The sequence below is a fragment of the Procambarus clarkii genome, chromosome 22, assembly GCF_040958095.1.
Source record: "Procambarus clarkii isolate CNS0578487 chromosome 22, FALCON_Pclarkii_2.0, whole genome shotgun sequence".
Lineage (NCBI taxonomy): Eukaryota > Metazoa > Arthropoda > Malacostraca > Decapoda > Cambaridae > Procambarus > Procambarus clarkii.
In genome coordinates, this window is record NC_091171.1 from 25,435,684 (window position 1) to 25,446,529 (window position 10,846).

The 10,846-nt window shown below is 54.3% G+C and overlaps 1 protein-coding gene across 1 annotated transcript; it reads right to left on the minus strand.

The window, feature by feature from the left end:
* Positions 1 to 6,786: 6,786 nt before the first annotated feature.
* On the minus strand, positions 6,787 to 8,010 carry LOC138367463 (uncharacterized). Its single transcript, XM_069329125.1, has one exon. It carries the CDS (start codon positions 8,008 to 8,010, stop codon positions 6,787 to 6,789), a length of 1,224 nt encoding a protein of 407 aa, XP_069185226.1.
* Between the last annotated feature and the right edge of the window lie 2,836 nt (positions 8,011 to 10,846).

A 10,846-nucleotide genomic window follows, 5' to 3' on the forward strand; every position in this document is an offset into this window, starting at 1 on the left:
GGTGCTGGGGGTGTTAGCCCTGGTGCTGGGGGTGTTAGCCCTGGTGCTGGGGGTGTTAGCCCTGGTGCTGGGGGTGTCTGTTAGCCCTGGTGCTGGGGGTGTTAGCCCTGGTGCTGGGGGTGTTAGCCCTGGTGCTGGGGGTGTTAGCCCTGGTGCTGTGGGTGTTAGCCCTGGTGCTGTGGGTGTTAGCCCTGGTGCTGGGGGTGTTAGCCCTGGTGCTGGGGGTGTTAGCCCTGGTGCTGTGGGTGTTAGCCCTGGTGCTGGGGGTGTTAGCCCTGGTGCTGGGGGTGTTAGCCCTGGTGCTGTGGGTGTTAGCCCTGGTGCTGGGGGTGTTAGCCCTGGTGCTGAGGGTGTTAGCCCTGGTGCTGGGGGTGTTAGCCCTGGTGCTGTGGGTGTTAGCCCTGGTGCTGTGGGTGTTAGCCCTGGTGCTGGGGGTGTTAGCCCTGGTGCTGGGGGTGTTAGCCCTGGTGCTGTGGGTGTTAGCCCTGGTGCTGGGGGTGTTAGCCCTGGTGCTGGGGGTGTTAGCCCTGGTGCTGTGGGTGTTAGCCCTGGTGCTGGGGGTGTTAGCCCTGGTGCTGGGGGTGTTAGCCCTGGTGCTGGGGGTGTCTGTTAGCCCTGGTGCTGGGGGTGTTAGCCCTGGTGCTGGGGGTGTTAGCCCTGGTGCTGGGGTAATGTTTCTCGAGACAATAGTGTCCCGCCTTACACCTCTCGCTGCACCCATAGTATCGTTCTTATATTTTCTGGCTAATTTGGGCTCTAATTTTTAGTTTTTTTTTTCATATACTATGGACGATTTTTTGTGCGAGTTGGAAGGCGGACCAGGTTATCTTCTCTGGGAAGTTCATTAATATTCCTGATTACTGAGGTGGATAGTGACTTTTCTCTCATTGATGGCACAAACCATTCACCTCAAAACAACAAAAGATTGTGTTATGCGTTGATGGTTTCTGGAGCATCAATGACGTTAGATCGTTGGTGAATTTAGCTGCTTCCTTCCGGCGGGCATCCTTGGGGATGTAAGGCAAGACTCTACCAGATGTTATTGTGACTTCTTCACTAAGAGTTTCTGATGAGATGAAGTTGAGGAAGGTGTTGTCTCTAACTTCTTGTCCAAGGTGTTCGGGGTTCCTGACTCCGGGTCGCGTTGAATGTTTCTCAACGCTCAAAACAATTGCTTCAGATAAATTTCTTATTGAGGAAGTACTCCATTGACCCAAGTTTCTTCATGGTCCAGATTTTATATTGCTCCACACTTTTGACTGGGTAAGATTCACTGATTTTGATCAGGTAGTCTCCAATGATCAACACAACACCCATGACAAGACAGAGTTATATTATTTACTAAGTATATGAAGCTGATTTATTTTATTAAATCTCTTGTGAGCGTTTGGTTGGTGTCGTTGACACGAGGTGCAGCTGGTCGTGGTAACTAACATCAACCACGGCCTAATTTTGACAATTTCAGTTACGTGTTAACCCATTGTATTATTCTATAGCATTATCGCAAATTGTTTTTGTTACTGTATGTCCCAGTGGTCAAAGAGTTCATGACAGTGTACGGTGAGGCTGTGGTCACTGATGGTGAGTGGTCACTGGTGGTTGTCACTGGTGGTGAGTGGTCACTGGTGGTTGTCACTGGTGGTGAGTGGTCACTGGTGGTCGTAGGTCTTGAGTGTTGATCGCAAGGATCTTACCAGTGGAGGTCGACTGTTGAACTTTCCATAAGCTTCCTAATACGGTGCGACTTACAAAGTCAGGGTGAAGAAGGGAATATATGTGAGTGTTTGTGTTTACAGAGATGAGGGAGGAGGCACTGAGTTTGGGTCCAAACTGGTGCCCTACTAGTGGGGCACGTGAGGGCCAGAGGTGCCCGCCTCGCGTGCCACACCACCCACACTCTCTCTCTACTCACCTGACGTACCTCACGTGCTCACTGTACGTGAGGTTAATACATAGTCTGAGGTGACTCCCTGCAGCTCTGGGAGTGGCCTGGGGATATTCCTCGGGGCTTCTCCAGCCTTGTTGATGTTCCTGGTGTTCAGGAAGCCACGCTGGCGTTGAATTTTTGGCAGCTGGTCAGACAGCTGATGTAATCAGACCTGCATATGCTGCTGATTATACACGGTTGATGTGGTCACCTAGAGACAAGTTTTATATATCAAGCATCAAGCAGAGCTGCCTCAGGTAGAGCTGCCTCAGGTAGAGCAGTGAGTAATGGAAACTTTTCTAGAGCTGAGACAACTGAGAAAATGTTACATGACTTTTGAACTTTATGGGACTGTTCAATTTGGAACGGACAACTGATCTTAACTCCCAAGAAGACATCCCCTTCGGGAACACCAGCAGTCTGGAATCGAAGTGATCTGGTCAGGAAGGATAAGAGGACTTCATCCTGGATAGTAGCAGTATTGGTCGTTCAGACGCAAGTCTCAACACAGAGTACAACGTGTGTCAACAGAGAGTACAAAGGTGTGTTATATGTGTCAACAGAGAGTACAAAGGTATGTTATATGTGTCAACAGAGAGTACAAAGGTATGTTATATGTGTCAACAGAGAGTACAAAGGTGTGTTATATGTGTCAACAGAGTACAAAGGTGTGTTATATGTGTCAACAGAGAGTACAAAGGTGTGTTATGTGTGTCAACAGAGAGTACAAAGGTGTGTTATATGTGTCAACAGAGAGTACAAATGTGTGTTATGTGTCAACAGAGAGTAGAAATGTGTGTTATATGTGTCAACAGAGAGTACAAATGTGTGTTATGTGTCAACAGAGAGTACAAAGGTGTGTTATATGTGTCAACAGAGAGTACAAAGGTGTGTTATATGTGACAACAGAGAGTACAAGTGTGTGTTATATGTAACAAAGAAAATACGAAAGCCATTTCTGCGTGTTCCCATTCTTCATTACCCCGTTACAAGTCAGTCTTCTATTTGCATAACAACGGTGAACTTCCAAGACACAAAGGTGCCGGTAAATGAGAAATGTGGAGCTTGGCGGAGCAACGGAGCTGTTTACCACCTGGCCAAGGAACTTCACTTGCTGTGTTCCTCTGATTTCCTTGATCTAGATTCCTTCCACAAGTCTGTTTATAGTTAAATAATTAAGTGTCTAAGACAGTATACCTGGGAGACGGTGGTGCTCTTGGAGCACTGAGAGAGACTCAAGTATTTGGGCCAAAAGTGGTGGAAAGTGTACTGAAAATCCATCAATATGAGGAGTTGTAGGTATGGCTATAATTGCTGCAGCTCTACAACGTATACTACTTAGAGAGATTTTGTGTTAACATTGACTATATAAAGCACCAGTCACTCCTTTCATGTTGTTCTGAAATGTTCTTCGTGATGTTCATAATAGTACTACACAATCTGAAACAAACATGAAAATGAAATTAAAACGTAATTGATTTTGTATAAAATCAATAATAATAGCAAATAATAACAGCAAAAATTTATAAACATAATATGATAAAATTAATATTATTACAGTGTGAACGAGTGAACAAATCCTCAAGGGCCGTGGTGAGGGTTGGGACCTAAGTCAGGGAGGATCACGCTATTGTGGTTTCTGTGAGTAGTGTGAAAGAGTGTCTGAACAATTATATGGTCCTGTGCAATTTTCAGCGAGCAGCAGTCGTTCCCTAGGTAGAGCCCATCTCCCGGTACTGGTCGAATAGGGCCAGGCCCTTCTGACCCCACCCCGTTCTCCCTCCGTCACTTAAGGAGATGCCGGTGAAAAGGGAGTACGAGCCCTCAGTCATACCCCAGTGCCAGTGTCTTGATACCCAACAGTGGGCAGTGTACTTGTCCCTCAGGGCCCACGAGACCTCCCTTAATTCAACCTGCTAACAGATCATACAGGTATACTGAATACTTGAACGACACTATGCAGGTGATGTGGGTTCAGGTGGGCCCTTGTCGTCTCCTGGTGACCACAAGGTCCACCTCGAGCTGGTGACCACAAGGTCCACCTCGAGCTGGTGACCACAAGGTCCACCTCGAGCTGGTGACCACGGAGGGAGACGCACCGACCTCTCCTCCTTCTCTCGTGATTTTAAATCAATATTTCTACTTTTTTTCACATTTTCAAATACTGTGATATAGTGTTGCGACGGGAGTCAAGGGGACGGAAAAGGGGGTGGGCAACGGAGAGAGAACTGAAGGGGTCAGAGAGGGGCGGAGGGGAGGGGTGGGGTGGGGGAGGGCGGAATGAGGAGTGGTAGCTGGGTTAAATGAGGGATGAGGGGGTGGTGGCAGTTCTGGTTCTGATGAGGGTGAGACGAGAGCCTGTTTGTTTAACGATATTATTAGCGCTAGTAGACTCGACCCCGGGGTGTGTCTACCCTCACACCGGTCACCCCTCCCTCCCTCACACCGGTCACCCCTCCCTCCCTCACACCGGTCACCCCTCCCCTCCCTCACACCGGTCACCCCTCCCTCCCTCAAACCGGTCACCCCTCCCCTCCCTCACACCGGTCACCCCTCCCTCCCTCACACCGGTCACCCCTCCCTCCCTCAAACCGGTCACCCCTCCCTCCCTCACACCGGTCACCCCTCCCTCCCTCACACCGGTCACCCCTCCCCTCCCTCACACCGGTCACCCCTCCCTCCCTCACACCGGTCACCCCTCCCTCCCTCAAACCGGTCACCCCTCCCTCCCTCACACCGGTCACCCCTCCCTCCCTCACACCGGTCACCCCTCCCTCCCTCACACCGGTCACCCCTCCCTCCCTCACACCGGTCACCCCTCCCTCCCTCACACCGGTCACCCCTCCCTCACTCACACCAGTCACCCCCCCCTCCCTCACTCACACCAGTCACCCCCCTCCCTCCCTCACACCAGTCACCCCCCTCCCTCCCTCACACCGGTCACCCCTCCCTCCCTCACACCGGTCACCCCTCCCTCCCTCACACCGGTCACCCCTCCCTCCCTCACACCAGTCACCCCCCCCCTCCCTCCCTCACCCCAGTCACCCCTCCCTCCCTCCCTCACACCAGTCACCCCTCCCTCCCTCCCTCACACTGGTCACCCCTCCCTCCCTCACACCGGTCACCCCTCCCTCCCTCAAACCGGTCACCCCTCCCTCCCTCACACCGGTCACCCCTCCCTCCCTCACACCGGTCACCCCTCCCTCCCTCACACCGGTCACCCCTCCCTCCCTCACACCGGTCACCCCTCCCTTCCTCACACCGGTCACCCCTCCCTCCCTCAAACCGGTCACCCCTCCCTCCCTCAAACCGGTCACCCCTCCCTCCCTCAAACCGGTCACCCCTCCCTCCCTCACACCAGTCACCCCCCCCCCTCCCTCCCTCAAACCGGTCACCCCTCCCTCCCTCACACCGGTCACCCCTCCCTCCCTCAAACCGGTCACCCCTCCCTCCCTCAAACCGGTCACCCCTCCCTCCCTCACACCGGTCACCCCTCCCTCCCTCAAACCGGTCACCCCTCCCTCCCTCACACCGGTCACCCCTCCCTCCCTCAAACCGGTCACCCCTCCCTCCCTCACACCGGTCACCCCTCCCTCACTCACACCAGTCACCCCCCCTCCCTCCCTCACACCAGTCACCCCTCCCTCCCTCACACCAGTCACCCCTCCCTCCCTCACACCGGTCACCCCTCCCTCCCTCACACCGGTCACCCCTCCCTCACACTGGTCACCCCTCCCTCACACCGGTCACCCCTCCCTCACACCAGTCACCCCTCCCTCCCTCACACCAATCACCCCTCCCTCCCTCACACCAGTCACCCCTCCCTCCCTCCCGCACACCAGTCACCCCTTTCTCCCTCCCTCACACCAGTCACCCCTCCCTCCCTCCCGCACACCAGTCACCCCTCCCTCCCTCCCTCCCTCACACCAGTCACCCCTCCCTCCCTCCCTCACACCAGTCACCCCTCCCTCCCTCCCTCACACCAGTCACCCCTCCCTCCCTCCCGCACACCAGTCACCCCTCCCTCCCTCCCTCACACCAGTCACCCCTCCCTCCCTCCCTCACACCAGTCACCCCTCCCTCCCTCCCGCACACCAGTCACCCCTCCCTCCCTCCCTCACACCAGTCACCCCTCCCTCCCTCCCGCACACCAGTCACCCCTCCCTCCCTCCCTCACACCAGTCACCCCTCCCTCCCTCCCTCACACCAGTCACCCCTCCCTCCCTCCCTCACACCAGTCACCCCTCCCTCCCTCCCGCACACCAGTCACCCCTCCCTCCCTCCCTCACACCAGTCACCCCTCCCTCCCTCCCTCACACCAGTCACCCCTCCCTCACACCAGTCACCCCTCCCTCCCTCCCTCACACCAGTCACCCCTCCCTCACACCAGTCACCCCTCCCTCACACCAGTCACCCCTCACTTTGCTGATCAAAACAGACCATTCAGTAGAAGTGTGGTATTTAAGACATGTATAATACTTCAGCTGTGCTTGGAAGAATTTATATATATATATAAATTTATCCAGATGATAATAATAGTAACAAGTACACTAATAGTTACTAGGTAAGATGCTAGTAAACTAGTAGTTACAGAGAAAGAGAGAGACTGTGGGAATAGTTAATGTTGAGGCTTGGAGATGTTAATAGCTCTCTTGCAAAGATTAGCACTTTGAGAAATGATTTCATGAGGGAGATGTTGAAGTAATGATGTTTGATCAATATGTTTACCCAATGTTTTTCCTGTCTAGAAGTCTGAGATGATTCTGAGCCGGTGTTTATTAATTTGTATTAGCTTTCCTTCTTAGCCTTATAATTGTGTTTTGGGCCAGTGTCGCCCCGAGGCTGTGTACGGATGGTTCCTATCTGTGGTGCAGGAGTCTGCCACTAGTCACCCGTCTGCCACTAGTCACCCGTCTGCCACTAGTCACCCGTCTGCCACTAGTCACACGTCTGCCACTAGTCACCCGTCTGCCACTAGTCACTCGTCTGCCACTAGTCACCCGTCTGCCACTAGTCACCCGTCTGCCACTAGTCACCCGTCTGCCACTAGTCACCCGTCTGCCACTAGTCACCCGTCTGCCACTAGTCACCCGTCTGCCACTAGTCACTCGTCTGCCACTAGTCACCCGCCTGCCACTAGTCACCCGTCTGCCACTAGTCACCCGTCTGCCACTAGTCACCCGCCTGCCACTAGTCACCCGCCTGCCACTAGTCACCCGCCTGCCACTAGTCACCCGTCTGCCACTAGTCACCCGTCTGCCACTAGTCACCCGCCTGCCACTAGTCACCCGCCTGCCACTAGTCACCCGCCTGCCACTAGTCACCCGCCTGCCACTAGTCACCCGCCTGCCACTAGTCACCCGCCTGCCATTAGTCACCCGTCTGCCACTAGTCACCCGCCTGCCACTAGTCACCCGTCTGCCACTAGTCACCCGTCTGCCACTAGTCACCCGTCTGCCACTAGTCACCCGCCTGCTACTAGTCACCCGTCTGCCACTAGTCACCCGCCTGCCACTAGTCACCCGTCTGCCACTAGTCACCCGTCTGCCACTAGTCATCCGTCTGCCACTAGTCACCCGTCTGCCACTAGTCACCCGTCTGCCACTAGTCACCCGCCTGCCACTAGTCACCCGCCTGCCACTAGTCACCCGCCTGCCACTAGTCACCCGCCTGCCACTAGTCACCCGCCTGCCACTAGTCACCCGCCTGCCACTAGTCACCCGCCTGCCACTAGTCACCCGTCTGCCACTAGTTACCCGCCTGCCACTAGTTACCCGCCTGCCACTAGTCACCCGCCTGCCATTAGTCACCCGTCTGCCACTAGTCACCCGTCTGCCACTAGTCACCCGCCTGCCACTAGTCACCCGCCTGCCACTAGTCACCCGCCTGCCACTAGTCACCCGCCTGCCACTAGTCACCCGCCTGCCACTAGTCACCCGCCTGCCACTAGTCACCCGTCTGCCACTAGTCACCCGTCTGCTACTAGTCACCCGTCTGCCAACCGTCACCCGTCGCACAAATTGATGGATGAATAAGCCCGCCAAGAGGATGGACAGCTTGGTAGAGGAGTGGCCGGTCCCCATATAGCGCCGTGAGTGTGAGGTGTGGCGTTACTCCGGCCGCCCCTGCATGAGGACTGTGAGGTGGGGGGGGGGAAGAATGGGTGAGTGAGGGGCGGCGGGGAGGTACTGGCCTGACTCACCTCTCCACCCTCACACTCACCGGCTAACACACTATTTTTAACATGTGTATACGGAATATTTGGTGGCTAGGTCTCTGCTACAGTGTGGGAGGGGCGGGGGTGTCTGTGTGGGGGTGGTCTGTGTGGGGGTGTTGGTGGTCTGTGTGGGGGGTGTTGGTGGTCTGTGTGTGGGGGGTGTTGGTGGTCTGTGTGTGGGGGGTGTTGGTGGTCTGTGTGTGGGGGGTGTTGGTGGTCTGTGTGGGGGTGTTGGTGGTCTGTGTGGGGGAGGGGGGTGCTGGTGGTCTGTGTGGGGGAGGGGGTGCTGGTGGTCTGTGTGTGGGGGTGTTGGTGGTCTGTGTGGGGGTGTTGGTGGTCTGTGTGGGGGTGTTGGTGGTCTGTGTGGGGGAGGGGGGTGCTGGTGGTCTGTGTGTGGGGGTGTTGGTGGTCTGTGTGGGGGTGTTGGTGGTCTGTGTGTGGGGGTGTTGGTGGTCTGTGGGGGGGTGTTGGTGGTCTGTGTGGGGTGTTGGTGGTCTGTGTGGGGTGTTGGTGGTCTGTGTGGGGGTGTTGGTGGTCTGTGTGGGGGTGTTGGTGGTCTGTGTGGGGGTGTTGGTGGTCTGTGTGTGGGGTGTTGGTGGTTTGTGTGGAGGTGTTGGTGGTCTGTGTGTGGGGGTGTTGGTGGTCTGTGGGGGGGGTGTTGGTGGTCTGTGTGGAGGTGTTGGTGGTCTGTGTGTGGGGGTGTTGGTGGTCTGTGGGGGGGGTGTTGGTGGTCTGTGTGGGGGTGTTGGTGGTCTGTGTGGGGGTGTTGGTGATCTGTGTGGGGGTGTTGGTGGTCTGTGTTGGGTGTTGGTGGTCTGTGTGGGGTGTTGGTGGTCTGTGTGGAGGTGTTGGTGGTATGTGTGTGGAGGGTGTTGGTGGTCTGTGGGGGGAGGGTGTTGGTGGTCTGTGGGGGGAGGGTGTTGGTGGTCTGTGGGGGGGGTGTTGGTGGTCTGTGGGGGGGGGGTGTTGGTGGTCTGTGGGGGGAGGGTGTTGGTGGTCTGTGGGGGGGGTGTTGGTGGTCTGTGGGGGGGGGGGGGTGTTGGTGGTCTGCGGGGTGGGGGGGGGGGTGTTGGTGGTCAATGTGGCGGGGGTGTTGGTGTGTGTGTGGGGTGTTATAATTATATGTAGGGACGTTGTAGATATGTAAGTGTTTGTCATTGGAGATGGTGGGGGGGAGGGTATTGTAGCTGCATGTTTGGGTGTGTTGTAGGTGTGTTGGGAAGGGGGGGGGGTGCTGTAGATGTGGGCATTACAGGTAGGCAGTTTGGGAGATCTGAGCTGGGTTTATATGTGCTAGGGTTGTCCGTTGGGTGTCCGTGGGTGTAGAGGTGTTTGTCGTCGTGGGTAGATAATGCCAATTTTCTGTTCCTAAGTCTCTCTTCATTAGGAATATTCCACAAAGCACTTCTCTCCAGAGCACAACTCTACACATGTTGTAGAGTTGTCCTCTGATGTTGACTTGGCAGTACAGACTTTGGGACAAAGTTGTCCCAAAGCTGTACTGCCTTATGCACGAAGTCTAAAACCATGAGCCAAACACTAAACGGAACACCCCTGAAATATACAAATGTTGTCTCTGTGTTTACGTGTCTCCTTGCAGCTCGTCCATCTAAAGTTTCCCAACGTCAAGAAACTGTAATACTAAAATGACCATATCCTAACCTACCAGAGGACCCAAAACAGAGAACGGGACAGTATGTCAATTTCGTGAGCCGCTACCACTTTCTTGTACGATGTTTTGTGGCTTTATGAAGGGTACACATTAAATTGTGGCACTCTATTAGAAGGACAGGTTGCATGACCGCCTAGAATACAGTTCAAAAATGGTTTTATCTCTGTCCCAAATTACTGATTGGTGGGTGCAGATGGGAGAGTGATGAAGGAAGAGTGCCCAGTCGTCCTATCCCAACACATTTTTTCGTTCTGAAAACTTTTAAAAACTTGATTTTGTGTTACTAAATACGTTGTAAACTTTAGGTTGTTAAAAACTTCTAGTTTTTATCTCCTTATCTCTGCTTGACGCCTGAATGAAGATTTTATTGAGAAAAATTCCTATTTTGTCATTCATCTTTAAACTCCCTCGCATGCTGAGAGAATGTTAAATGTCAACATTCTTGTAAACTTAACAGTGTCTGTAAGGATGACGCTCCAACCATGCTTAGGTCACTTTTGGATTGTCTTGCAAAAGTTAAAGGAATTAATTAAATTTTTATAAACTCTGTATTATGCATGTTAAGTTAAAGGCGTGGAAGACACTCCAACAAGAGGTGCGCTCCGTGCTGGTAACATTGTCAGGAGCGGGGCCGTCAACACGCGACTCTTCCAAAGCTTGTGACGGGCGTGGCTTCGTCTCCCCAAACTCGGTTATTACACACACACACACACACACACACACACACACGAGGGCGCACACACACACACACACACACACACACAGAGACATGACAAGGGAGGAGAGAGCCGTGGCGGCAGAAGCAAGGAAGAGGCGCAGGGCGAGAGGGGAAAACCAGGAAGTCACAGCTCCCAACCCAACACCCCCAGAGGCGAGGGGGGAACCCACAACCAGCTACCCAGTAACACCAGAAGGGAGGACAACCCCGCCTCCCTCCACTGCATAGAAAACCCCCCTACCCCAAACCCTCCCTGCCCCCACTCAAATGTTCAGCAAAATCTCCCTCCCCCCACACCCAATCCCCACCCTT

Bases quoted from the DNA above. Each gene is read 5' to 3' on its own strand.
- LOC138367463 (XM_069329125.1), bottom strand. From the start codon at position 8,010: ATGGGGACCGGCCACTCCTCTACCAAGCTGTCCATCCTCTTGGCGGGC.